The sequence below is a fragment of the Apium graveolens genome, chromosome 9, assembly GCF_009905375.1.
Source record: "Apium graveolens cultivar Ventura chromosome 9, ASM990537v1, whole genome shotgun sequence".
Taxonomy (NCBI): domain Eukaryota; kingdom Viridiplantae; phylum Streptophyta; class Magnoliopsida; order Apiales; family Apiaceae; genus Apium; species Apium graveolens.
The window spans coordinates 3,962,467-3,988,701 of NC_133655.1; the positions used below are offsets into that span (position 1 = coordinate 3,962,467).

The 26,235-nt window shown below is 34.0% G+C and overlaps 3 protein-coding genes across 5 annotated transcripts; all 3 read left to right on the forward strand.

Annotated features, from left to right (window-relative positions):
- The first annotated feature begins 1,961 nt into the window (after positions 1–1,961).
- LOC141687532 (E3 ubiquitin-protein ligase RSL1-like) lies at positions 1,962–4,029 on the forward strand. Its single transcript, XM_074492840.1, has 3 exons — positions 1,962–2,058; positions 2,673–3,341; positions 3,781–4,029. The coding sequence occupies exons 2-3, from the start codon at positions 2,695–2,697 to the stop codon at positions 3,956–3,958; spliced, it is 825 nt and encodes a 274-aa protein (XP_074348941.1). The 5' UTR covers positions 1,962–2,058; positions 2,673–2,694; the 3' UTR covers positions 3,959–4,029.
- Positions 4,030–8,195: 4,166 nt separating this feature from the next.
- LOC141683771 (E3 ubiquitin-protein ligase RSL1-like) lies at positions 8,196–8,936 on the forward strand. Its single transcript, XM_074488532.1, has 2 exons — positions 8,196–8,791; positions 8,894–8,936. Exons 1-2 carry the CDS (start codon positions 8,196–8,198, stop codon positions 8,934–8,936), a joined length of 639 nt encoding a protein of 212 aa, XP_074344633.1.
- An 11,859-nt stretch (positions 8,937–20,795) lies between these two features.
- Positions 20,796–23,714, forward strand: LOC141687488 (E3 ubiquitin-protein ligase RSL1-like). Of its 3 annotated transcripts, XM_074492780.1 has the most exons (4): positions 20,796–21,529; positions 23,166–23,236; positions 23,355–23,522; positions 23,620–23,714. In XM_074492780.1, exons 1-3 carry the CDS (start codon positions 20,916–20,918, stop codon positions 23,477–23,479), a joined length of 810 nt encoding a protein of 269 aa, XP_074348881.1. In that variant the 5' UTR covers positions 20,796–20,915; the 3' UTR covers positions 23,480–23,522; positions 23,620–23,714. The 3 variants fall into 3 exon arrangements, with proteins under 3 accessions (XP_074348881.1, XP_074348880.1, XP_074348882.1); XM_074492779.1 differs by having other exon boundaries at positions 23,355–23,714; XM_074492781.1 differs by lacking the exon at positions 23,166–23,236 and having other exon boundaries at positions 20,805–21,529.
- The last annotated feature ends 2,521 nt before the right edge of the window (positions 23,715–26,235 follow it).

Genomic DNA, 26,235 nt, shown 5'->3' on the forward strand with positions numbered 1-26,235 from the left:
ACGTGCAATATTTGTACATATTTTGAGATTTCTATAAAGTATAGTTTCATAATGTTTTTTGTAATTTTTTTTTTGTGAATAAAAGTTTAAACATGAAAATTTTATTCAGAATTTTTTTTAAAAAATAAATAAATAGTGGAACTATGTTTTAAATGAACATTGAAAAGCGTGTCAAAAAGTAATGTATAGAATTTAATGAGAAAAAGAGAGTATCATTCTGCTTCAAATTCGAATTCAAATTCGAAAACTAAACAAAACCAATTTTATAATAATAATACAATGTTTGAACCGAAAAAGTTGCTGAAATTGTAAAATGAAATTGCACAATACAAAATCAAATTGCCTAGCTTTAGAACTGCTTTGGCCAATGTTTCTACTGTGGCAAGAGATTGGTAGCAGTTATATGGGGATACTATATAGCTTTGCAGTTCCCAGATTCTCAATGCTGGCCCTCAAACAACGACTACTAACACAAGACAGAATGTTCATGTTTCGTATGAATGTTGAATTAGCCTGCTTGCCATGTGGCAATTTTGATGAAGCTCATGAGCATTGGTTTAATCAATGTAGCTTCTCAAGGTCTATTTTAACGGTTTGTCCGCTAGCCAGGGCCGGCCTGAGACCCTAGTCGAAATCAGTTTACGAGATCTTAATATATGATGGAAATTCATATATATTTACTTAAAAAAGTTAGAAATTTTTGGGGTGCTTATGTGTCAGGGGCCTAGATGCAAGTCTTACTCGCCTATAGCTAGAGTCACCCTGCCGCTAGCTCTAAATTTTGTCTTGTTAATACTGCGTTACATGTAAACTTTACTGGTGATCCGATCCTGTTCTTGAATGTTTTTGACTGTTTTCTTAACCTTCTCTCAAGCATGAGCAACTCCCCAATGTAGGTATTATCGAAAATATTATCAAATAATCTCACAATTCTTACAACAATACTGAGCACAATAATTGCAAAGACAATTTCATACCTTCATATTTTGCAATTATTTTAATGGAATTAAAAACTAAAATCTATTTTTTGAACTTGATTATTTATCAAATTGTTCAAATTAAAAAATATATAACCTTTTTAATAATTCAAGAAAATATAGTACACAGGCCTATTTATTTCAAATATACTATATTAAAAGAAATATATTTATAATAAATCTTCTACACTATTACATGAAAACGAAACATTAAAAGTTTAGTTGTTGGTCCTTGTTCACTCAATATAGAACGTCATATGAAATTGATGAGAACCGTTAGATATAATTTTAAAAATTATTATTTAAGTGATATAGGATCGAATCCTGCCAGCAACATATTATTAAAATTATAATTTTAAATATATAATGATAAAAACGACCGTACATCGGTTATATACTAGTATAAATCTATATCTATACTATACTATAATAACCGGAATGAGGTATAATTTGGTTCAACGGTTATTCTCTAATTTTGGTTATTAAAAATATAAATAACTAGTGTTATATATCCGCTATACTATTAAATTATTAAACTACTACATAGTTTATTTATCCTCCTAAACTACAACCACAACTTATTCTATTATAAAAAAATAAAAAATTGTGTTATATACAATAAACTACTAAATTATTAAACCACTAGATATAGTATACTTATGCTACTGAACTCCGATCACTTGTTATCCTATTATTTTTTTTATGAATTTATTATTATTATATATTCATATAAATAATTTTAAAATTATATTATGATGAGATAAATAAAAAATTTAAATATTAACGGATGTACGGGATTTAAGCTAGTATAAATAAAAAAATAAAGACTTTGCTACAGTAATTAGGCGAAAAATAAAAATATAAAACCCTAAAATTGTTATACAAGTCGTAGGCAACTTCCTGGCTTGTGTGTATTGCAAGTTTCCTAGAAATTATTAAATCAAACATGATTATGATTAGGTAGTGTTACCTTTACATGGTATAATTCCTTCTATTAAACCTGAAAAAACACGCAGGGCCATCAGGCTTGGGAGCCAAACTTGTGCCCGTTGCAGACCTGCAGTTTCTTCGTTTGATACAGGTACGGTCGGAGCAAACAATTGTTGTAGCATATCATATTATATGTATATATAGTCGGGTTTTTAAATTGTATAGATGGCGGGTGGATAGCTTACCACAATATGTTATGCTGCTAACGATGTTTGCCATCCCCTTCGTTTGAGATTTTTCTTTTATTGTGGTTCGATTCGATATACATATACATATAGATTTTAGCTAATAATTAATAATGTAGTATTTAGTTTATCGATTTTAATCATAATCCGGAAAGAAAGTTTATCATAATATTCTTTTGGTTTATAAACGGTTTCCAAATAATTATATTTAGCTGTATATCATTAAGGGATTGATGTGCCTGAGGTTGTCCTCAAGGTTCTGCCCGAGGTTATAAAATTTCGTCATATAATAGTATGAGTATTTTTGTAAATATATGGGGTTGACTTAAAATTACAAAACTACCTATTTAAAATTGTACTCAAAATCCTTATAAACTCATGCTAGATCCCTGAGGTTGTCCTCAGGTCCAGTTTTCTCTATCGTAAAGGGATTGATGTGCCTGAGGTTGTCCTCAGGGTTCTGCCCGAGGTTATAAAATTACTAAATTATGATGTTTGTAACGATGTTCCAAATTTTCAGGACATCCCGGTGATAAATTATAATGGGATTTTTTTTGAGAAAATTCACGGCAAGAGACAACTTTGCACAACGGAGATGCAAAGAAAGTGAAGAATGTTCCCCAGAAGAAATTATTACAGAAAGTGTGACAATAATCACATGTGAAATTTGTGTAGAACCTGTTTCCTCGAACAAACTGTTCAAGAACCAGAAAAAATGTGCCCACCCCTATTGCCTAGACTGCATAACCAAATACATTGATGCAAAGCTCGATTACGGAGTGTCCAGAATCATATGCCCTGCTTTAAATTGCGATAATTATTTAGATGATGTTTCCTGCAGACCGTTTATTTCTAGTCAAGTGTTCGATAAGTGGTGTGAATTGCTCTGTGAATCTGCGGTTCTTGAAATTGACAGATGCTATTGCCCTTACGGGGATTGCTCAGTTCTGATATTGAATGAATGTGGGGGAACTGTGAAAAGGTCTAAGTGTCCGAAGTGCAAAAAATTGTTCTGTTTCTCTTGTCAGGCTGTTTGGCATGCAGGGTTTAGGTGTGAGGAAGCTAGAGAACTGAGAAATTCGAGTGACATTGCTGTCGGAGTATTGGCTGAGAAGAAGAAGTGGCAGAGATGTCCCGCTTGTCATCACTGTGTTGAACGTGTTTCCGGTTGTAACTATGTTACTTGCAGGTACACATGTCCATGCCATTATAGAGTCAATGTTGTCAAGTAACCAAGTTCCCTAAACCCGTAAGCCTTAACGCTGTGCTACAGAATTTGAAAATGAAGAGAAGAAAAGAGAAGATTAAAGATAATTTTAAAATTTTTCTTCCGACGCATGCTCCGAGTTTCCCCCAAAACTTTCTTTCCAAAAATGGAAAGATTCTCTCACATTACTTTCTCCTTTTTGTCACTTTTTCTCTTTTTTTACACAAATTCGGGAGCACACGACTGATTTATTTTCTTTTACTATTTCTGTTCTTTTCTCCTCTTGTCTCTTCTCTACTAAAAAATCTCGGTAGCGCAGCGTAACGGAAGGCCTTTAACGAATTGTGTATTTATTCAACATTCCTCTTAATCGTACGATTTATGTCATGCCTTGACATTTGTTATGTTATGTTGTTGGCAGATGCGGTACTTTGTTTTGCTACAAGTGCGGGAAAAAGGTGAAGCAACATTGCTGCTGGTGTTCGATAAACTATGTAGATGTTTTAGATATATTGAGGAGCTTAGTTTTGTGGGTCTTGACATTCTCTTTTCCCGCAGTATGCATATATATTGTTGGTTCCTTTTATGGATTTTACTAGTATGTGCCCGTCTACGCATGCCAGGAGTTAACTCATTAATAATTAATGATGTACTCTCTGTATGCATAAAAATTTACACCAATATAATTTTTACAAGTTATCAATCAATTTTTTTTAGCACTTTCTTAGCATATGTGCATGCACACAAACTAGACAAACCGTTTTTTTTTATTATTATCAATGAACTCCCCTCCTAGCATTTAATAAAGTACAAAACTATAAAATTGTTATACAAGTCGTAGGCAACTTCGTGCCTTGTGAGTTGTGTGTATTGCAAGCTTCCCATAAGTTATTAAATCAAACATGATTATGATTAGGTAATGTTAGCATTACATGTCCTAATCGCGGTCCGGTTTAGTTCGGTCTATGTTAAACCGGAACCAAATCACGTAATTGCGTTTGAAAAAATTCAAACCAACCCGAACCTCGTAACCTAATAAAACCAAACCACTCGGTTCGGTTTTATTCGGTTCGGTTTAGCGGATTTTGGCGGTTTACTACATTTTTTATTAGTAAACTCGAGAAATAAAGTAACATTTATTCTTTCTTTATTTTTGCTAAGCAACATTTCTTTTATTTAAACTTTCCTTCTAATTTACATAATTAATAATATATATATGTATTCTTTCATATAAAGTATATCACTCGTATTACTTGCAAATGATTAATGTATAATAACATGTTGATCAACTAGTTGCAATGATAAATGTTCAATGTAAAAGAAATAAAAAAGTATTCAACATTATTTTTATAGGAAAGTAACAGACAATTTATTAAAAAGTACGACAATTTTGTGATTATTTGATGAGATTTAACACAAATTTAGTTATTGATTATAGGATATAATAGTTTTTCGTTATATCTATACTATATTATAATAACCGGAATAGAGATAATTTCGTTCAACGATAATTTCCTAATTTTGATTATTACAAAAATAGATAAATAGTGTTATATATCTAATAAACTACTAAATTATTAAATTACTACTAAATATAGTATACATATGCTACTAAACTACGAATACAACTTATCCTATTATTAAAAGATATAAATAATAGTGTTACATATCTGCTAAATTACTAGAAATAGTCTATTTATTTTACTAAATTACGAACACATGTTATTCTATTATTTTTATTATAAATTTATAATCATTATATATTTATATAAATATTTTAAAAATATAAAATAACTTGATAAATAAAAATTTAAAATATTAATGGAAATCCGTGCATCGCACGCACGGGACTTACGCTAGTAATCATAAATGTAAAACTTTGTGTATGTGTGTATATATATATTGATGCGGTTCAGATCGGAAGAGCGTTGGGTTAAGCTCAAACCAAAGCCAACCCATTACCCGCGGTTGAACCGTAACCGCAAACCACATTTCGGTTTCGATTTGGATCGGTTAAATATCAGTTTAGTTTATGCGGATTATGCGATTTAACCCGAACCGTGATCACCCCTGCCCTCCGTCCCGCCGGTTTGTATGAACGTTTAGTATTTGTACGTATTTCGAGACTTCTATAAAGTATAGTTTCATAATATTTTTTTTAAATTTTTTTGAATAAAAGTTTAAATATAAAACTTTTATTCAGAAAAAAATTAAAAAAAAATATTATGGAGTTATGTTTTAAAGGAGTATTAAAAAACATGTCAAAAAGTAATGTATAGAAGTCAATATGACAGAAGTTTCAATTAAACCCGAAAAAACACTATAAAACACAAAAAATTGTGTCAGGGATAAGCAAAATAGTTGGATTTTAATAATATGTAGAAAAGAGAGATAAGGTTTAAATTATAATAATTATATGTGGGTTAAACTGTAATAGATATTTAATGTGCCCGTTTGTAAAATCTTAAAATAAGTAACTTATAACTTAAAACGAATAAGTGACTTACAAATGATAAGTAGATAAATACTTATAAATTATATAAGTGTTTGGATAATTTTACTTAAAAGTCAGAATTATTTTACTTAAATAAATTAATATAAATAATTTTTACATACAATTAACTTAATTTGTGAATTTAAAATTAGAAAAACATTTAAAACATATATTTTAAACTTAAAGTTAATAAAAAAAGTGAAAAAAATCAAGATAAGTTGGGAAAAGTACGTCATGACCAACATTCAACTTATCAGCTTATAAGTTATAAATTCAACTTATAAGTTGTATTGACAAACAGTCACCGATAAATACTTACGGACTTATAAGTGAATAAGTAGTTTTTTATCAAAAAGCCAAACAGGCCCAATATATTTAAACACGTTAAAATAGATTTTTGATAATTGCATCCGATGAAACATGGTTTTAAATTAGTAGGCCTCAGAGATCGGTTAAACTTAATATAGTTAGTTAAAAGCGTTTTTAATTGGAATAAATTTAACATGCTTAATTCTGTTAAACTAGGGTTTTAATATATATGACCATTAATTTTTTTTAAAAAAATTAGTAATTGTTAGAGATTGGTTTAATACTATAATTAGAATAATTAAAATGTTTTAATTAGAATAGTGTTTTTTAATTTATATAGGTCGTCGCAAGTTTTTTTTAAAAATGCCTAAAAGCAGTGACCAAATTTTTTAATGATTTGACTTAAAAAAATGCTATGTAACCTTAATTGACTCTCAAAATCACAAAATGCTAATATGTAGGGGGATAATCGATAATTTTCTTTTTATGAGACCTTGTTTGCATATATACGTGATTACCGTTAAAGAGTATAAGATCTTATTCGTGCATTTCTCTACCACCTTTAAGGTTTAGATGAATTTGTTACTTAAGATGGTATCAGAGCTCGGTTTAGCGAGGTACTTGGGTTCAAGTCCTCCGACCCTATATATTTAATTTAAATATTTGTTGCTGATATGGGTATTGAAATTGATAGTATTTGTTGTTGTCAAGCGAAACGTAACGTACAATTTAGGGGTGTTAAAGAGTTGGATTGGTTACTTAACAATTACAAATTAAAATACGATAAAAATCGTGTCACACCATTCAGAAAAAAAATTAGCTAACCAATTCAGGGTACCTATCATTAATCCGACTTTAATATAAAAATAAATTTGCACAAGTTCTATTTCCTTGCTCGTCTGCACAATTGACTTCTTGAAGGTTTTAGCACGTAGAAGAAGTGTCCCGTTAAAATACATGAAAATAGAAAATTATAAATCTGACGTTTGTGTAGTTCTTATGTAGTTAGGAATGTATCTATTTAAAAAAAAATCTTTTACAAAAGACCTGTTTTAATCAATATTCTAAAAATCTTCGATAAATCCCTGATTCAATTGATTAATCTCCTACAAAATATCCGACCGATTCGATTTTTGAAATCCGATTAATTCTTATGAGTTTTTTTATTGGAGTATATATAATTATTTATTAAAATTATAATAATATATTAATTTAAATATGAATAAGTATAGAAATTATGATATAATAAATATATATTTGTTAATAAATAAATAATATAATGATAATAATATACTAAATATAATTTAATATTGTAATACATCCGATTTTTACTCCAGTTAATCTTTTCAATTAATCCCCGATTTTCAATTAATTATAAATCGGTAACTCGACTGATCTTCCCTTGTTCCCGATTTTTACAACACTGGTATTAACACAATGCATGTTTTGCAGGCTGCTTCAGACTTCTTTCAGTATAAAATGACTTCTGGGGGTTTTTAAAAACACACTAGTTTTCAATCATTCTTTCTTCCTTTGCACGAGGCCTTGAATTTCTCACTGCATTACTGGTAATTGCATATCTTGTAGTTTAAATTTGTTCTGTTTCATCGAATGACAGCTCGTATTGTATCGTACTTGCAACTGATTCTAGTAGTGAAATTGATTTTTGTGATGCTTATGTTGGCTATGCTCTGTGATCTGTACTATCTTGCAATTTTTTGTAATCTTGAACTCTTCTCCAAAAATCAATATTTTTGTTCTTGGCTTAACAGAAAAATTATGCTCGTTCTACGCTACTGATACAGTTAAATGTCGATGAATTAATAATGGATAAAGTAATGACCTTGCTAAAACAATATTTTTCTACGGTCCCAACATAATGGACAGTACACGTATTTTTACTCCCGGTAAAGTCATAAACTCGTTAAAGTAATATTTTTTCTTGGTCCCGACCCTATTCCTTTAAAGAGGTTTAACTGTACGTATTGTTTTGTTTTCTATGACCTTTCAGGACTTGTTGGTGTTAATTTACAATGACAAAGACAAAGACCAGATATGAAAAATTTGTCCCAGAATGGGTGTCAAAGGGCACCTGTTTCATTTGTACTGAACTCGTTACCTTACCGAACAAGATGTTCAAGAACCAGAACAAATGTGCCCATCCAATTTGTGTCGAGTGCATAATCAAGTACATTAAATCAAAACTCGATCAAGGATTGCACCGGATAAAGTGTCCAGTTTTGGACTGTGCACATCTTCTGGACCCTGTTTCCTGCAGACCGGATATCCCCAGCGTAGTCTTTGATAGATGGATTGACTTGCTTTGTGAATTCGCTGTTCTGAGAATTGACAGGTGTTATTGCCCTTATAAGGAATGCTCGGCCTTGATCTTGAACGAGTGCGGTGGGAGTACTGTGAGTAAATCTGAATGTCCCGGTTGCAAGAATTTGTTTTGTTTCTCTTGTCGAGTTGCTTGGCATGCAGGGCATAGCTGTGAAGAGGTCAGGAGACTGAGTGATTGGAATGATAATGCTGACGGAGTGCTGGCTGAGAACGAGAAGTGGCAGAGATGTCCCGCTTGTCATCACTGTGTTGAACGTGTTTCCGGTTGTAACTATGTTACTTGCAGGTACACATGTCCATGCCATTATAGAGTCGATGTTGTCAAATAACCAACTTCCCTAAAACCTTGTGTTGAACGTATTTCCGGTTGTAACTATGTTACTTGCAGGTACACATGTCCATGCCATTGTAGAGTCGATGTTGTCAAATAACCAACTTCCCTAAAACATTAAGCCTTAACTGATCATATATTATTCAACATTTCTCTTATTAATCCTACGATGTAGTCATACTAACCTTAAGCCTTAACTGATCGTATATTATTCAACATTCCTCTTATTAATCCTACGATGTAGTCATATTAACCTTAAGCCTTAACTGATCGTATATCATTCAACGTTCCTCTTATTAATCCTACGATGTAGTCATATTAACCTTAAGCCTTAACTGATCGTATATTATTCAACATTCCTCTTATTAATCCTACGATGTAGTCATATTAACCTTAAGCCTTAACTGATCGTATATTATTCAACATTCCTCTTATTAATCCTACGATGTAGTCATACTAACCTTAAGCCTTAACTGATCGTATATTATTCAACATTCCTCTTATTAATCCTACGATGTAGTCATATTAACCTTAAGCCTTAACTGATCGTATATTATTCAACATTCCTCTTATTAATCCTACGATGTAGTCATATTAACCTTAAGCCTTAACTGATCGTATATTATTAAACATTCCTCTTATTAATCCTACGATGTAGTCATACTAACCTTAATCCTTAACTGATCGTATATTATTCAACATTCCTCTTATTAATTGTACGATTTAGTCATACCAGCCTTAAGCCTTAACTGATCGTGTAGTATTCAACATTCCTCTTATTAATAGTACGATTTAGTCATACCAGCCTTAAACCTTAACTGATCGTATATTATTCAACTTTCCTCTTAATCGTACGACGATTTAGTCATACCTTAACATTTGTTGTGTTATTTTGGTGGCAGATGTGGTACTTTGTTTTGCTACAAGTGTGGGAAAAAGGTGAAGGAACATTGGTGCGGGTGTAAGATAGACTATGTAGATATATTAGACATATCACACTCCTATTAATTTGTTTGACCGTGATACTATTTTTTTCTGCAGTAGGTTACATAATATATATATCTAAAAATGCATGATGGCAGTCTCTCGGCGGATTTTTGGTAAAATATAAACATTTTTGCTACCTTACTCGATTTTTTTCAATGTATCGCTTCTATTACAGTCCATTATCATCAAAATTTTAACTTTTGTTGGATCAAGTTCATACTGTATCGCTACTCTTTATTCAAATACCGTAATTATGACAGAGAGGGATTATATAGAAAGCGAGTTACTATTGACTAGTATCATACTGTATCGCTTTTATTCAAATACCGTAATTATGACAGAGAGGGATTATATAGAAAGCGAGTTACTATTGAATAGTATCAGCTTAATATTCATAGGGAATGTACTGCAATTTTTAGTTAAGAACTATCGGGACACGAGTAACTGAACTCGGGATCAGTAGAACCAGAACTCTACGAGTCTGCAGCTTACCCTCACTAAGTCTACCACTACTCATCAAATTGTCTTCCTCGTACGCTTAGCATTTCATAAATGGCGGGACGTGCTTTGTGAATCTGCTGTTATGGAAATTGATAGGTGTAAATGTAATTGCCTTTTAAGGAAGTTCTCCGATTTCATCTTGAATAAGTTTGGTGAAATTGTTTGTGAGTAAATGTTAGTGGCCCGAATGCAAGAAGTTGTTTTTATTTGTTAGAAAATTAGGATTTTAGAGCTTAATTTAATTATGTTCTTGATGTTAATCCTAAAATCTAATGATTGGAAATTGTTCAATGATATTTGAACTTAAATTTTCATGTATGGTTTTAAGAATTTTCTTAATGAAATCCATATGAAATGAGAGTTGAAAGTAGCTTGGAAAAGCTTGGAAAATTTGAGAATGTTTGTCCCACATTGAAATAAATAAAGGGGGTTGTGTGCTTTATATGGTATTACCCACATGAGTAGTATACAACTACTAAGGTGTGTGATGGTCCATTGTGTTGTTGTGTGCTTCACGCGCACACGCGCCCGCCCCGCCACGCCACGCACCGGGTCGGGTCGAAGGGCGATTTGGGCGAATGTCTCGGCGTCTCGCGTACGCGAGGCGACCTGGGCGAGGATTTTATTTATTTGAGAATTATTTTAATTCAAATTTATTTATCGGTGATTGGATTATTGGGTTGGGTTCTGAAATAGGCTAAGTAGTCTAAATATATTGAACCTGCAAATAATCTGATCTGTAACAAGTTCTGATATTAGAATCAGAACTTAAGAACTGATGAATAAATAAAATCAGAACTTCAGAACTTAACTTAAGTTCTGATAATAATGTGGGTGTTAATGTGAAAAGCTGTTACAAATAATTTAAATTCAAAAGCTGATCAGTTTTGATTTTTTTCATTAATGAATTCAAAATCTGATCAGTTTTTATTTTTTATTAATGAAGCAGTTTAATTCAGACATTAAGTGTGTTGACAGTTTCATTTTTCCTCTCCTATAAATAGAGGCTAAACTGAATGAATAATAAAAAGAGAACACACTACATTCTCATCTCTTCTCTTCAACCTCTCTGCATTTCTCTCCCACAAGAACTGAAGTGCTGATATTTTCCGGCGACTGAGGTGCTGGTCGAAGTGGAGGTTTTGTTGCTGCTGTTAACATAAACTCCAAGCTGTTTTATCCTGGTGGAGATATTGCGCACATCCCAAACGCAGCAGGTAGGGGGCAATAATCTCTTCAAGAGCAGCCAGGACTTCGAGCAAGGCCTGGTGACTCAGCTGTAATCATTTTCTTGGCGTTTTATATCTGTAAACCTTTATTTCAGTCACTGTTGAAAGCTATGGTTTCGGGTACATCTTTCTTTCTCTCTACGTTATTTCAGTTACTGATTTTGTTTACCTGCATGTTTTGTTTTGTTAACTGTGGTCTTGGCCTAAACTTGTTAAATTCTTTATACACTTGCCTCTATGTTGCTATACTTGTTAATGAGATTCTCAACATTCTTGAAGAGATTATTAGTTATTTAGAATTTAGCATAATGGTTAACGAAAGTGAGGTTATCGTTGGTGGTGGTAGCAGTTCGGGTGTAACTGCTGGGGCCATTGATTGGACCACCTATAGTTTCCCAAAGGCTGTTGAACTAACCGGTTTACCGGAGAAATTCAACGGTGGCATTGGCTTTTCTCGCTGGCAGAAAAGGATGAAGCTGTGGTTGACTATAAAGGGTCTGTGGCCGGTTGTGGAATATGAGAAACCAGTAGTGGATCAAGAGAAGGCTGACACAGTTAAGGCTTTTGCGAAGTGGGCTGAGAAGGATGGAGTGGCTAGAGCGGCCATTCTTGCGGCACTAACAAACACTTTGTTTGATGTCTATTCTTCTGATGCCTACTCTGCAAAACTCTTATGGGAGAAGCTGGACCAGACACATAATACTGACTCACAAGGTCTAGAAAAGTATTCTGTGGCAAGGTTCCTCGAGTTCAAGCTGGTGGACAATAAGTCCATGACTGAGCAGGTGCATGAGTTCGAGATGATAGTGCATGCTTTGAAGGAGTCTGGAATGAATCTCCCGGAGAAGTTCAAGGTGATGAGTGTGATTGAAAAACTCCCGAAGTCTTGGGAAGAGTTCTCTCTCTCCCTGAAAAGACAGAAAGGAGAGATCACCTGGACCAACCTTATGCTGGACATCTCGGTACAAGAACAACACAAGTCCAAACAGGGACATGTGATGCCAACTGAACACGATACCTCGAAGGTAAACATAGCAACTGTAGGACAAAAGAGGAAGGCTTTTGCTAAGAAAGCTAATAGTAATAAACCTAAGAGTGACAAGGACAAGGCCAAGAAACCCAAGGCAAACAAACCATGCTGGTCTTGTGGGCAGGTTGGGCACTGGAGTAAGGACTGCCCTACGAAGAAAGCGAAGAAAACCGAGGTAGCACAAGCAAATGTTATGCTTGGAACCGCAAGTGGGCCTGTAGTGAACATGGTTGTTGGTGAGGCTACGGCTTCTGAAACCAACGTTGACCGGTATGTATCCTACAACCCTGTGATATTTTCTACCTATCTGTCAAATGAATGGTTGATAGATACTGGAGTTAATGTACATATTTGTGCTGATATTAGTTTATTTGTATCTTATCAACAGAGTCATAGCCTGACTGTGAAGATGGGGAATGCTAGTGCTGCTCAAGTACATGGAGTTGGAAACGTGGATCTGAAGTTCCTTTAAGGACGTATTCTATATCTGACGAGAGTGCATCATGTTCCCGACATGCGTAGAAATATAATAAGTGGAAGCTGTTTAGTTTCTAGTGGTTTTGAAATTTCGTTCAAGTGTAATAAAGTAGTTCTTATTCACACTGGTACATTCTTTGGCAAGGGTTACTTGTCAAATGGTTTATTTGTTATTAATGCGGATCCCGTTTTGGGAAGTTTGAATAATAATGTTATTCCTACTGTTAATTGTATTGAATCTTCAAATATATGGCATGCTAGACTAGGTCATTTAAACTTTGGTGCTCTTAAGAACATGATGAACTTAGAGTTGATTCCAAAATATACCATAGAAAAGAATTCTAAATGTCAAGTATGTGTGTCTGCTAAACAGATAAGGAAACCTTTTCATAACGTTGTTAGGGATTCAGACTTTTTAGATTTAGTACACACTGATATTTGTGAATTTGGTGGTGTGTTGACCAAGGACCAGTTTAGATACTTCATTACTTTTATAGATGATAGTAGTAGATATTGTTATGTTTATTTACTTAGACATAAGGATGAAGCACTTAGTAAATTCATTATATATAAAACTGAAGTAGAAAAACAAACTAGTAAGTTACTTAAAAGATTGAGATCTGATAGAGGTGGTGAGTATACGAGTAATGCTTTTAATGAATTTTGTGCAAACAATGGTATAGTTCATGAAGTTACTCCACCATACACACCTGAGTCTAATGGGGTTGCTGAGCGAAAGAACAGAACATTTAAAGATATGATTAATAGTATGCTTATTAACTCTGGGTTGCCTAAATACATGTGGGGAGAGGCTCTAAATACGGCTTGCCATATTTTGAATAGAGTCCCTCTGAAACATATGGATAAAACACCCTTGGAGTTATGGAAAGGCAGGATGACTAGTCTTAAGTATCTTCGTGTGTGGGGGTGCCTTGCTAAGGTGCTTGTTCCTGAACACAAAAGAAAGAAACTAGGTCCAAAGACTGTTGACTGTATCTTTCTGGGCTATCTTGAAACCACTACAGCTATGAGATTTTTAGTGTTAAAATCTGACATAGATGGTATAGTGGCAAACACGATAGTTGAATTTCGAGATGCGACATTCTTTGAGGATGTCTACCCTATGAAGACTGGAATACCTGAAACGACTTCTGAGGAAGATCCTACTCACACATCAAGTTCTATTCCTGATCATGTGGAAAAGATGACAAATGTGGGGGCGGAACCTAGTAGTAGCTCTATTCCTAAGGAATTAGAGGAACCAAGGAGAAGTAAGCGTGCAAAAATAGTCAAGGATTTTGGAGGTGATTTCATCACTTACAATATCGAGGACGAACCTTTAACTTTCCGGCAAGCTATGGATTCTTCTGAGTCAAGGCACTGGAAGGGCGCTGTCAAGAGTGAAATTGACTCTATTGTTTCCAATGGAACATGGGAGTTGGTTGATCTCCCTCCTGGGTGTTCTACTATTGGGTGCAAATGGGTCTTTAAAAAGAAGTTGAACCCTGTCGGCTCAATAGATAAGTACAAAGCTAGACTGGTAGCTAAGGATTTTAAGCAAAAGGAAGGAATTGATTATTTTGATACATACTCTCCGGTTGCAAGAATGGTAACAATCCGAATGCTTATAGCATTGGCTTCAGTCCATGGTCTTATCATTCATCAGATGGATGTAAAGACGGCTTTTCTTCATGGTGAACTTGAGGAAGAGATTTATATGGATCAGCCTGATGGATTTGTTACATCAGGCAATGAAAGGAAAGTATGTAAGTTGATCAAGTCCATCTATGGCTTGAAACAAGCTCCCAGAGATTGGCATAAAAAGTTTGATGAAACTATATTGCCTTTCAGTTATAAGATTAATGAAAGTGATAAGTGTGTCTACACTAAAGTTAAAGGTAATGAGTGTGTTATCTTGTGCCTATATGTGGATGATATTTTATTGTTTGGAACCAATATTGAGATTATTAACGAGACTAAAGAATTCTTGAAAAGGCATTTTGAAATGAAGGATATGGGTGAGGCAAGTGTGATTCTTGGAATCAAATTGATTCAGTCCACTGAAGGAATAACCTTGACTCAATCTCATTATATAGAGAAATCTATATTTGAGAAATATGGTTATTCACAGTGTAGAATCGCTAGTACACCTTATGATTCGAAAGTTGCCCTTGTCAAGAATACTTCAGGAGTGCCTGTGTCTCAGTTAAGGTATTCTCAGATTATTGGGAGCTTGCAGTATCTTGCTAACTGTACTAGACCAGATATTTCATATTCTGTGTCTAAATTGGCGAGATATACAAGCTGTCCAAACAGAACTCATTGGGATGTTCTTGATAGAGTACTTAGATATCTAAAAGGCACAATGTACCTTAGTTTACACTACAGGAGATTTCCTGGTGTGCTTGAAGGGTACAGTGATGCAAGTTGGATAACTAAGAAGTCTGGTTCCAATGGAGTGACTGGATACATGTTCACCTTGGCTGGTGGAGCAATATCCTGGAAGTCAAGCAGACAGACTATTGTTACTCGGTCTACTTTTGAGGCTGAGTTGTGTGCACTTGATGCCACAGGGACGGAGGCTGAATGGTTACACGGACTTATGTCTGCAATACCTGTAGTAAGCAGACCGCTCCCTGCTATTGCTATTCATTGTGAAAGTCGAACAACTATCGACAAGATTAGCAGTAAAAAGCATAATGCTAAAACTAAGAGACACATCCAAGTTAGACTCAAGTCTATAAGGGGTTTAGTGACTGATAGGATCATAGCTATAGAGTTCATAGGAACTCAGAATAATATAGCTGATCCTCTTACTAAAGGACTGGAACCTGCAGTGGTCCTTAAGTCAAGGTTGGGGATGGGATTGTCAACCCATCATAATTCATCAACAGTGGGAACCCAATACACATGAGAGGAGATCCCTCGAAGTGTATTCAATGGGTAATAACAAGCTGTAAGGATGAGTTGGTAGTACCTTTGCTACATAGATGATACTATAGTATCTGAGTCTATCCCCTGTAAACCTAGAAGGTACTGACACTGCCAGAAAAGCAAGAGTGTTAAAACTCTGAATGGGATCAAGTCATTTGACGAGATAGAGGCAGTATATCTCTGGAGATGCCCAGCTAAGCGAATGTAATTGTGTGGTCGCAATTAGAGGATAGGGTTAATCCTTGAAGCATTCGACGAACAGGATCGAGACATGACCATTAATGTCTCAAAGCCGTAAATTGGCACCATAACCTTTGACTTGTCGTCGTCTATGGAATATGGTTATACTAAACGGATTAAGATTCAAGGTGAAACATTCCATCTGAGTCCGATAGCCATTGAAGTAGAGGAATTAGGAGGGTTCAAACCCGGAAGGGTACCGACTCTGAAAAACAAGTCATGATGGGAAATTGATCACATTTCTGTATGGATTTGTGGGGGATTGTTAGAAAATTAGGATTTTAGAGCTTAATTTAATTATGTTCTTGATGTTAATCCTAAAATCTAATGATTGGAAATTGTTCAATGATATTTGAACTTAAATTTTCATGTATGGTTTTAAGAATTTTCTTAATGAAATCCATATGAAATGAGAGTTGAAAGTAGCTTGGAAAAGCTTGGAAAATTTGAGAATGTTTGTCCCACATTGAAATAAATAAAGGGGGTTGTGTGCTTTATATGGTATTACCCACATGAGTAGTATACAACTACTAAGGTGTGTGATGGTCCATTGTGTTGTTGTGTGCTTCACGCGCGCACACACACACGCGCGCGCCCGCCCCGCCACGCACCGCACCGGACCGGACCGAGTCGGGTCGAAGGGCGATTTGGGCGAATGTCTCGGCGTCTCGCGTACGCGAGGCGACCTGGGCGAGGATTTTATTTATTTGAGAATTATTTTAATTCGAATTTATTTATCGGTGATTGGATTATTGGGCTGGGTTCTGAAATAGGCTAAGTAGTCTAAATATATTGAACCTGCAAATAATCTGATCTGTAACAAGTTCTGATATTAGAATCAGAACTTAAGAACTGATGAATAAAATCAGAACTTAACAAGTTCTGATATCAGAATCATAACTTAAGTACTGATGAGTCGAATCAGAACTTAAGTACTGATGAGTTAAATCAGAACTTAACTTAAGTTCTGATAATAATGTGGGTGTTAATGTGAAAAGCTGTTACAAATAATTTAAATTCAAAAGCTGATCAGTTTTGATTTTTTCATTAATGAATTCAAAATCTGATCAGTTTTTATTTTTTATTAATGAAGCAGTTTAATTCAGACATTAAGTGTGTTGACAATTTCATTTTTCCTCTCCTATAAATAGAGGCTAAACTGAATGAATAATAAAAAGAGAACACACTACATTCTCATCTCTTCTCTTCAACCTCTCTGCATTTCTCTCCCACAAGAACTGAAGTGCTGATATTTTCCGGCGACTGAGGTGCTGGTCGAAGTGGAGGTTTTGTTGCTGCTGTTAACATAAACTCCGAGCTGTTTTATCCTGGTGGAGATATTGCGCACATCCCAAACGCAGCAGGTAGGGGGCAATAATCTCTTCAAGAGCAGCCAGGACTTCGAGCAAGGCCTGGTGACTCAGCTGTAATCATTTTCTTGGCGTTTTGTATCTATAAACCTTTATTTCAGTCACTGTTGAAAGCTATGGTTTCGGGTACATCTTTCTTTCTCTCTACGTTATTTCAGTTACTGATTTTGTTTACCTGCATGTTTTGTTTTGTTAACTGTGGTCTTGGCCTAAACTTGTTAAATTCTTTATACACTTGCCTCTATGTTGCTATACTTGTTAGTGAGATTCTCAACATTATTTTCTTGCCAAGTTTTTTTTGATAACCCGGTGTCCAGACCAGCAATCCCGGAGAGTGCTAGCACAACATCCCGCCGCCATGACCCTCTACTTAAATCCGAAGTCTCTAAAGTCCCGAACTCAACCAGAGCTACCTTGCTAGGTTGCGTGGTATGCAGGGTCATTGTGAAAATGGAAGAGAATTGAGAGATTGAAATTATCTACTTTTGGAGAGCTTTTTAAGGTTCATCTGTCGTCTCCTCTTTCTCATGTTCAGTTTTTGCTCCCTGCAAAAACAATTATGCAGCAATCCAAATTTCTTGATTTTATTTGCAAACAGCAATATCAACTGGAAATTTTCATGTCTGCAGAATGATCGCTTACTTTGAATTTAACTATACACGTGGCTCTAGCTTCTGTTAGAGCATCCACAGCCCTCGGGGTCGACTCCCCGGGACACTTACACATTTCCCGCCACGTCACCCGAAATGACCCCATAAAAAATGACCCCAACCTGTTCAATGTTAAGCCCACTTCTCACATTTGTGTAGGACCCCTTATATTATTATTATATTACTCCCTCTGTTTCATTTTATTTATCTCTTGACTTTTCTGCACACATCTCGAGATGTATTGATCGCATAGTAAAAATTATTATTTTTAAAATTTTCTCTTTGTAAATAATTTACGTTATATATTTTTATTCAGGAAAAGAAAATTTTAAAAATTATTATTTTAACTATACGGTTAAAGCACTTAGAAATGAGTGCAGAAAAATCAAGCGACTATTAAAATGAAACAGAAGGTGTATATATCTAATAATTGTTTTTATTATTTGATTTTAATTTTAATTTATTAGTACAAAAATTTTAATAATAAAATTAAAGTGATTAATTGTTTTAAAAATGTCACTAAAATAAAAATATATAACTCGTAATTAAAATGCATCATATTATTAAAAAAACATGAAATTGAAAATAACACACAAGAAAACATAAGTGGGAATGAACCAACTTTATATTACAACGTTAATATTTATTAACGTTAACATTACAACGTTTATATTCAGTTATAAATTTTGATTATAATTTGAGTAGCAAGTGGGTACAGCTTTTGTGAAAAGTAGAGGAAAATAATAATAGAAAACCAAGTGTCCCGGCCCGGGGAACAGACACCATGCCATTTACTATGATTTAGTGCAACGCTGTCCAGTGTCACATTTGAAGGGGACAGGTCTCTTCGCGTGTCCCGAGACCTAAATAGGCCCCCGCTGCACTTGCTCTTACAACTGCGGAAAAAGGCTAACTAAACACTGGTGTAGCTGTCAGAGAGACATTACCGTCGAACTGTGCAACAGATTTATTTATCCACTGTTAAATTTGTGTTTGTGCGATATGACCATCGGATAGATTTGCTCTGCTTTTAACAATTCGTAAGCCAGCTTAAATGTAAAGGGTAAACTCCGACATTGCATAAAGATCCCCTTTTTAAGAATAATATAAGACCCTGATCCTGAAAAGGACCTTCCTCTAACACCCTTACTCGGGAAGGAACAATTTAGTTTGTTCGAAATGTGTACACTCATAGGTGAACTCTGGCATGATTTAAATGACTCCTCGATATGGTTCTGTCAGTAGTAACATGAACTCTGATGCCTGTGCTTATTGCAGTGGTATCTAATGACTGATTACCTCCAATAAAGGACACACAATACAGCCAGAGTCGAACCCATGGGGCGAAAACGTAAAAACTTTTAACCATTTCAGCTATCTAAACAAAATAGCTTTGTGTAGAAGTTTAAGAACTTGTGACGTATCCGCACTTCATTTGCCAGTGCCCACATATACAATACATGATTGTTCGAATATTCGAACCTACGAAGGGCTATTATTTACGGTTAAACTTCAGATTGATCACTTAACTCAAGATTATATATTAGTTTAATCTAGGGGTATAAACGCGTCAAACAGTTTAGTGATCATTTTGATATTTATTCCCTATTATGTATAATATAATTCAACCATCCGTACTTTATCTTATTTAAATATCATTATAATCGAAAATTAATTCGATTCGAAACTAATTTAATTCAAAACCAAATTAAATATCCAAATTGGTAAATCTACTAAAAAGATTAATATTTTTTGACTACATAAACGATCACTATTTTACCATAAATACAAAATCAAAATTATTATCAAATAGAGCGAAATGTACAGAATATACAAATTACACCGTTTCTAAGTAAGGATGTTTACGGCACGGTTTAGTGTGATTTGCGAAAACTTTAAAACATAATCCCATCACAAAAATTTGAAACCGCGTTTTGTAATATGACGACAATGTGTAAATATTGTATGCAGTATGGGCGATTTGATGAACACCTCCTTTCCGATTGGGTGCCCCATGTATAGAATGTGTGGACCAATTTTTATGCATAACTATAGCAGAATTTACTCGTACACATATATAGGCATTACCTAGCAACAAGCTAACAAAATTATTCACACATTGTCCCCCAATTTTTAGTTACTTATTTTTCGGCAAAAAATTAAACTTGTGAGCTCAACCACTCTTTTCTACCTAACCAAACCTTCTCATCATCTTACTGTAAGTAGATAAAAATTCACACTTTCTTGATTTTCCACTGAAAAAATTATTACTCTGTCCGTCCCCTCAATTGTTATCGTTTCTGAGATAATATTTGATATGTATTTAAGGTGAATAAAAAATATAATTTTATAAAAAAAAATATTTTATTGAATAAAAATAAAATATTTAAATTTTTATTTAATTTCTTTTTTCAAAAAAAGTTACGGAACTATATTTTATACGTGTGCCGAACACTTTCTGAAAAACGACTAAGCATAATATATAAGTCCTCTATATTTTATTATTATTGTTCTTGGTACTGTGTAATAAGTCATCTTACTGTGTAAGCAGATAAAAATTCATTCTTTCTTGATTTTCCACTATAAAAATTATTACTTTTTATAATCTATATATTTATTATTATTATTTTAATTGTTCTTGGAACTGTGTGTGAAATTACAATGGGAAACACACAGCAAAGAGCTACACAAACCCAAGAAAATCTTGAAGAAAATGATCAAGAAAATGGGTCAATCATGACTTGTGAAATATGTATTGAGCCCATTTGTTTACCCAGCAAAAAGTTCAAGAATCAAGAAAAGTGTGCTCACCCATTTTGTGAAGAGTGTGTAATTAAGTATATTGAGGTGAAAATTGATGAAAGAGTGTGTGAAATCAAGTGCCCAGCTTTGAATTGTGTCCATTTTTTGGACCCTTTTAGTGTTAGGCCTTTGATTGCACCTAATGTGTTTGATAAATGGTGTGACTTGCTTTGTGAAAATGCTGTGTTGGGGTTTGAGAGGTGTTATTGTCCTTATAGGGACTGTTCTGTGTTGATTGTGAATGAGTGTGGTGGGTGTGTGAAGCAAAGTAAGTGTCCTAAGTGTGGGAAGATGTTTTGTTTTTCGTGTAAGATTGCGTGGCATGCTGGGTATAGGTGTGAGGAGGGGAGGGAGTTGAGGGATAGGAATGATGTTGCGTTTGGTATGCTTGCGGAGAGGAGGAAGTGGAAGAGGTGTCCGGTGTGTCTGCATTTTGTTGAGCTTGTTTCGGGTTGTTCTATTGTTAAATGCAGGTACTTTTTGTATAATTATGGTTTGAGTTTTGTTAATATGTGATTTTTAGAATGCAAGAGCTTTTGTTTAGTTGGTATTGTTAAGTTTGATGTTATTAGTTGAAATGATCTTTTGGTACCTCATAGTCGCGGTTTTAGAACTACTAAGCTAAGAATGATGGTAGTCTAGTGTTTGTTACCCTTGTGAACTATTAGTCCAACCTTGCACTTGCGTTACAACAACTTAGCCACACTGAGACCAAGGAAACGCACGAGTTAGGGGAAAGTGTACAAGAGCTTCGACTAATTGAGCTTTGTATAACACAACAAATGTCAAACTTTGGATGTGTACCTACTTAAAACCCTCTCTTCTCTGCCAAGGAGAACTCAAGATGTGTATATAATGTCATGTTTTTAGTAAGAATATTACACAAGATAGACTTAGATCCGACCTTCCTAGATGTAAAAAGTATATTGAAGAGTTCTCTAGAAGCTACTCGAGTCACGAGTCTAGTGGAAGCTTCGATATTGCTCCACAAAGATCTAAAGACTTCTGGTCTTCCACCATCAAGCACCTTGTAAAAAGGTTCTCCTCCACCATATTCCCCATATTCTAGAGCATCTTGATACTCCGTAGAATGTTTCACTATTACAAAGATTTTGGATGCCCTCATTGGCCCTTGTCATCAATGATAGATCTCCAGGCCAGGTCAGCACATCAGCGCGATGACGCTTGGCTCTCCGAGAGTTGAGCGTTCTTTCCCTGACCCCTGTCCGCCAACAAGCTAAATTTCGGTGGACCATGATGTTAAGCTCTTACAATGTTGTTGTTCAGTCTCAGCTCTTACAAGTGTCTTTGTCCAACTCAAACAATCAGAGCTGCTTTTCTCAACCAATCTACAGCAAAAATGTCTAAAAATAAAAAATGCACCATCAGTACACCGAATGAAATGTTTTACTGCCAAGACGAAATTAGTTACTGGATTGAATGCAAAAGAGCAATACTTGCGCTCGAGTGAGTGTTGAACTTTATATTACTTTTCATAAACTACAGAAATGGAGGTGTCTTGTGCATGTAATAGACGTTTGTGGTGGGAACTGGGAAGTGATTATTGCGCCTTGTTGATTCTGCTTTGACATTAACGGTTCTTTCTGTTTTAATTACATTATTTTTATAATCAAGAATTTAATAAATTAGTACATTTATAGAGTTATGCTTGTACGTAGCAAACATGTCCTTTATGGTTATTGTTTTACTTTTACATGCTAGGATTCTGTGAACCAATTCTTTTGTTCTTGAGAGAGGTGAACTATATTTCTCTACATTGTCTATTTATAGATGTTTACTTCTTTTTTAGTTTGGCGTCTTCAAATTAATACTACTAGCTGTTGGAATAGGATTATTACCTGTGGTTTGTGAAGGTTATGCCGTGGATGGGTATTAGAAATAATGTGTCCGAAAGGTCTTCTTTTAATGCAATGATATCATTTCTCTTTAAGGCTTTTTACTTGTTCATCTGCCACCTCTTGGTAGTAGAGAAAAACTCAGAAAGGTAACGGATTGGCTGTTGCCCAAGATTTTAAAATGTTTTAGACCTAATCTGGAACGATTTCCTGACTATACTTTTTTTTCTGACTTAAACGTGTTGGGCTAAAGGTACATCTTCCATATGCTGTTTCCTTGTATATGGTTTTCAATCTTTGCAAAAGCAATACAAGTCCTTGAAGGTGTATAGCTCGTCTCCTTCTATTTATGGATGCCTGGCAAATTTAGATTGATCAGACAGCAATATAAACTCAAAGTGTTATTTTTGAGAATTAATAGGTTATCTTATTTTGACTGCAGATGTGGCACTGACTTTTGTTACAGCTGTGGGAAAAAGGTTAATAGGCATTGGTGTAGGTGTCAGAGATACTATAGCCGCAATGTGTTCTGCGTATTTATTCTCATTACAATATTATTGTTCTTAATCGGCATGTTCTGCTTCTCAGCAACTAATCCCAATGCTCATTGGTAAGCAAAATCGTACAATGTAAAGGTCTGCCTACTCTAGCTGTCTATCTCTCTTTTGAAACCGCAGATTCAGTTGTTTAAACTTATATGTATATAGGTAAACTCTGGCATGGTGTAAAGGTCTCCTTACTCAAACTCTATCGGCAGACAGCAGGAATTTAGTGTGTTAATATATATATATATATTTATTTATTTATAGGTAATATCTGGCATGGGGTGTAAAGCTGTCTTGCTCTTGCTTGAACAGCAGAAAGCACAGATTCAGTTTGTTTAAATATCTTAATATAAGTAGGCTCTGAGCTAATCGTAGTGTAATCTGATATAAACTCTAACGCATATGATAAACTTTTACTATGTTGATAAGGTTCTTGGGTTATGTTTGTCAAGACTAATTATAGTTCGCACTTATACTGTCGTGCTCAATCCCCTAAAGTAGTTTTATAGACTAATCTTGATATCGTTCTAGTTCATTTGGGACTATTAATTTCACATTCTTCCAAGATAGTCTTCACCGACCTGGACAAACAAGTTGATCAATGATCCCCGTGAAACAAACATGGCCGAAACACTTGTAGATACATGTATGATGTTCGGTTTCTAGACCTTTTTCGAAAGGTTGATCAACTCTTATAATCTTGTTATGAAGAAGGAAGATGTCTATAAACCCCATCTCCATAGTATGGCTGTCATTTCATTATATGTTTTGTATGTTTGGCCAAAGTTTTATGGTTCAGCCAGGTTGTCAAATGCTTCCTTTACTCAACTGCTTTGTGGTATGGATGTATAAAAAGGAAGGAGCATAAGAAAGTATGGTTAGGCAATGTGAACAAGTCATGATCCTGTGTTGTGCAAGCTTCAACAATGCTATAACAACTTGTATTATTATCCAGTTTCACAATTCATCCTAATATTAGCATGAGATTTTACATTAACATAATATCCAAGTATAAATATATTTTTGCAAAAATATTAATTTTCAATTATTTTTTAATTTTTGTTTTGCAAAAATACTTTTTTTGTAAAAATATTATTTTTCAATTTTTTCTTACAAAAGTACGATTTTTTGCAACTGGAATCTAGAATCTACTACGTACGAGTTTCTGCAATTACATGCAGTCTCAAATGTAACCAAAAAACTCGATTCTAGTTGCAAATCTATTTGATTTTGGTTAATTCCGTATTTTTGTAAAAAAGTTTAGATAGTAAAATTGCAAAATAAACTTAGAAAATCTAGTATTTTTAGTAACTTCTCTAAAAAAATTCCTAGATTGCTCTGAAAGAATGTATCGATATATAAAATATTGCTATGATTTAAGATTATAGAAATTATGCTTGTTTGGATACAGCACAAGTTAAATTTTCGGAAAATGCTAGAAATTTCAAAATCGTTTTTTCGAATAGAAATCAAGTATCACAAATCAGCAACTAATAATTGTTTTTAAACTAATCAAATTATTATACATCCAAGTGTTTGTTGATTAAATCCTGAATAATAGGACCAACTACAACCTAGTTGAAATAAAAATTGAAATACTGTTACTCTGTTAGCCTTCAAACAGAAATATCACAACAAATTGATCTTCCCCTAAGAACACTTCTTTCTCGCCCAGAATACAGTTATAGCTACATTTTGTTATTTTTCCAAATTTGTTAGATTTCCGATGCGGAGAATAATGTTCCCGACATTAAGGCTCCGTTTGGTATTGCTGTTTCAGACAGCAACAACAGTTTTTCGCTAAAAAACAGATAAAAAACTGTTTGGTAAAATTTAAAAGCTGCTTTTCGGAAAATTTAAAAGCTGCTTTTCGGAAAAGTGCTTTTGGCTTAAAAGCTGCTGTGAGAGTAAGCAAGTCCCCCATGCTTTTAAAAAAAACTGATTTCAGCTGTTGCGGGAAGATATTGATTTTACCATCAAACCTTACTAAAAGCATTATTATTTTTAATTTTTTGCATCAAAACATATACTTATCAAAAAAATTATCAAACAATCATCTGATTTTTACGACACTTTTTCAGCAGCACTTTTTCTAACAGCACAACAATAATTTTTAACAGAAATACCAAACAGAGCCTAACTCACCTAAGTTTTCTAAGATAAAAAAATTCTCATATAAGAACACGAGGGAAGTATTATAATTACACAAAATTACGTACATTTACAAAAATACCACTAGTATTTTATACTGAAAACCACATATATCTCAGGTAAGTTTCATGAAATAATCTGGGTGAAGAGCAAATTTAACCTATTTTTATATAAAATTAACAAAAATGATCGATTTCTAAAAAGTTAGTAAATTTTAGCCGATGGGATACCCAACTGTCCGTGAAGTATTCACTTTGTATGAGATATCCCATATATGAAATATCCAACTACCAGTGCAGTATTTTATACAAATTGGGATACTCAACTGACAGTGGAATATTCTATCGACTAAAATTGGTCAATTTTTTCAGAATTACTATTTTTGTTATTTTTTTTTAAAAACTGGCTATTTTTGTCATTTTTTCAAATAATCTCAGGAACATTATTCTATTTCCGATGAACAAATATTTCTCATTAAATTAATATTTTTTCGCAGTTCCAATACAATACAGACATTTTATTTTTAATTTCGATAAACGAACACATAATAATTGAATAATTTTTTAAAAAAAACAATAAAATTTTAATTATTGAATATAACAAATTTTAATTATTAAAAACATTCCT

Coding starts and splice junctions, on each gene's coding strand:
- LOC141687532 (XM_074492840.1), top strand. CDS start 2,695: ATGGGATTTTTTTTGAGAAAATTCACGGCAAGAGACAACTTTGCACAA. Junction 3,342..3,780: donor TGTAACTATGTTACTTGCAG/GTACACATGTCC, acceptor TGTTGTTGGCAG/ATGCGGTACTTTGTTTTGCT.
- LOC141683771 (XM_074488532.1), top strand. CDS start 8,196: ATGACAAAGACAAAGACCAGATATGAAAAATTTGTCCCAGAATGGGTG. Junction 8,792..8,893: donor TGTAACTATGTTACTTGCAG/GTACACATGTCC, acceptor TGTTACTTGCAG/GTACACATGTCCATGCCATT.
- LOC141687488 (XM_074492779.1), top strand. CDS start 20,916: ATGGGAAACACACAGCAAAGAGCTACACAAACCCAAGAAAATCTTGAA. Junction 21,530..23,165: donor TGTTCTATTGTTAAATGCAG/GTACTTTTTGTA, acceptor GTTGGGCTAAAG/GTACATCTTCCATATGCTGT. Junction 23,237..23,354: donor AGCAATACAAGTCCTTGAAG/GTGTATAGCTCG, acceptor TTTTGACTGCAG/ATGTGGCACTGACTTTTGTT.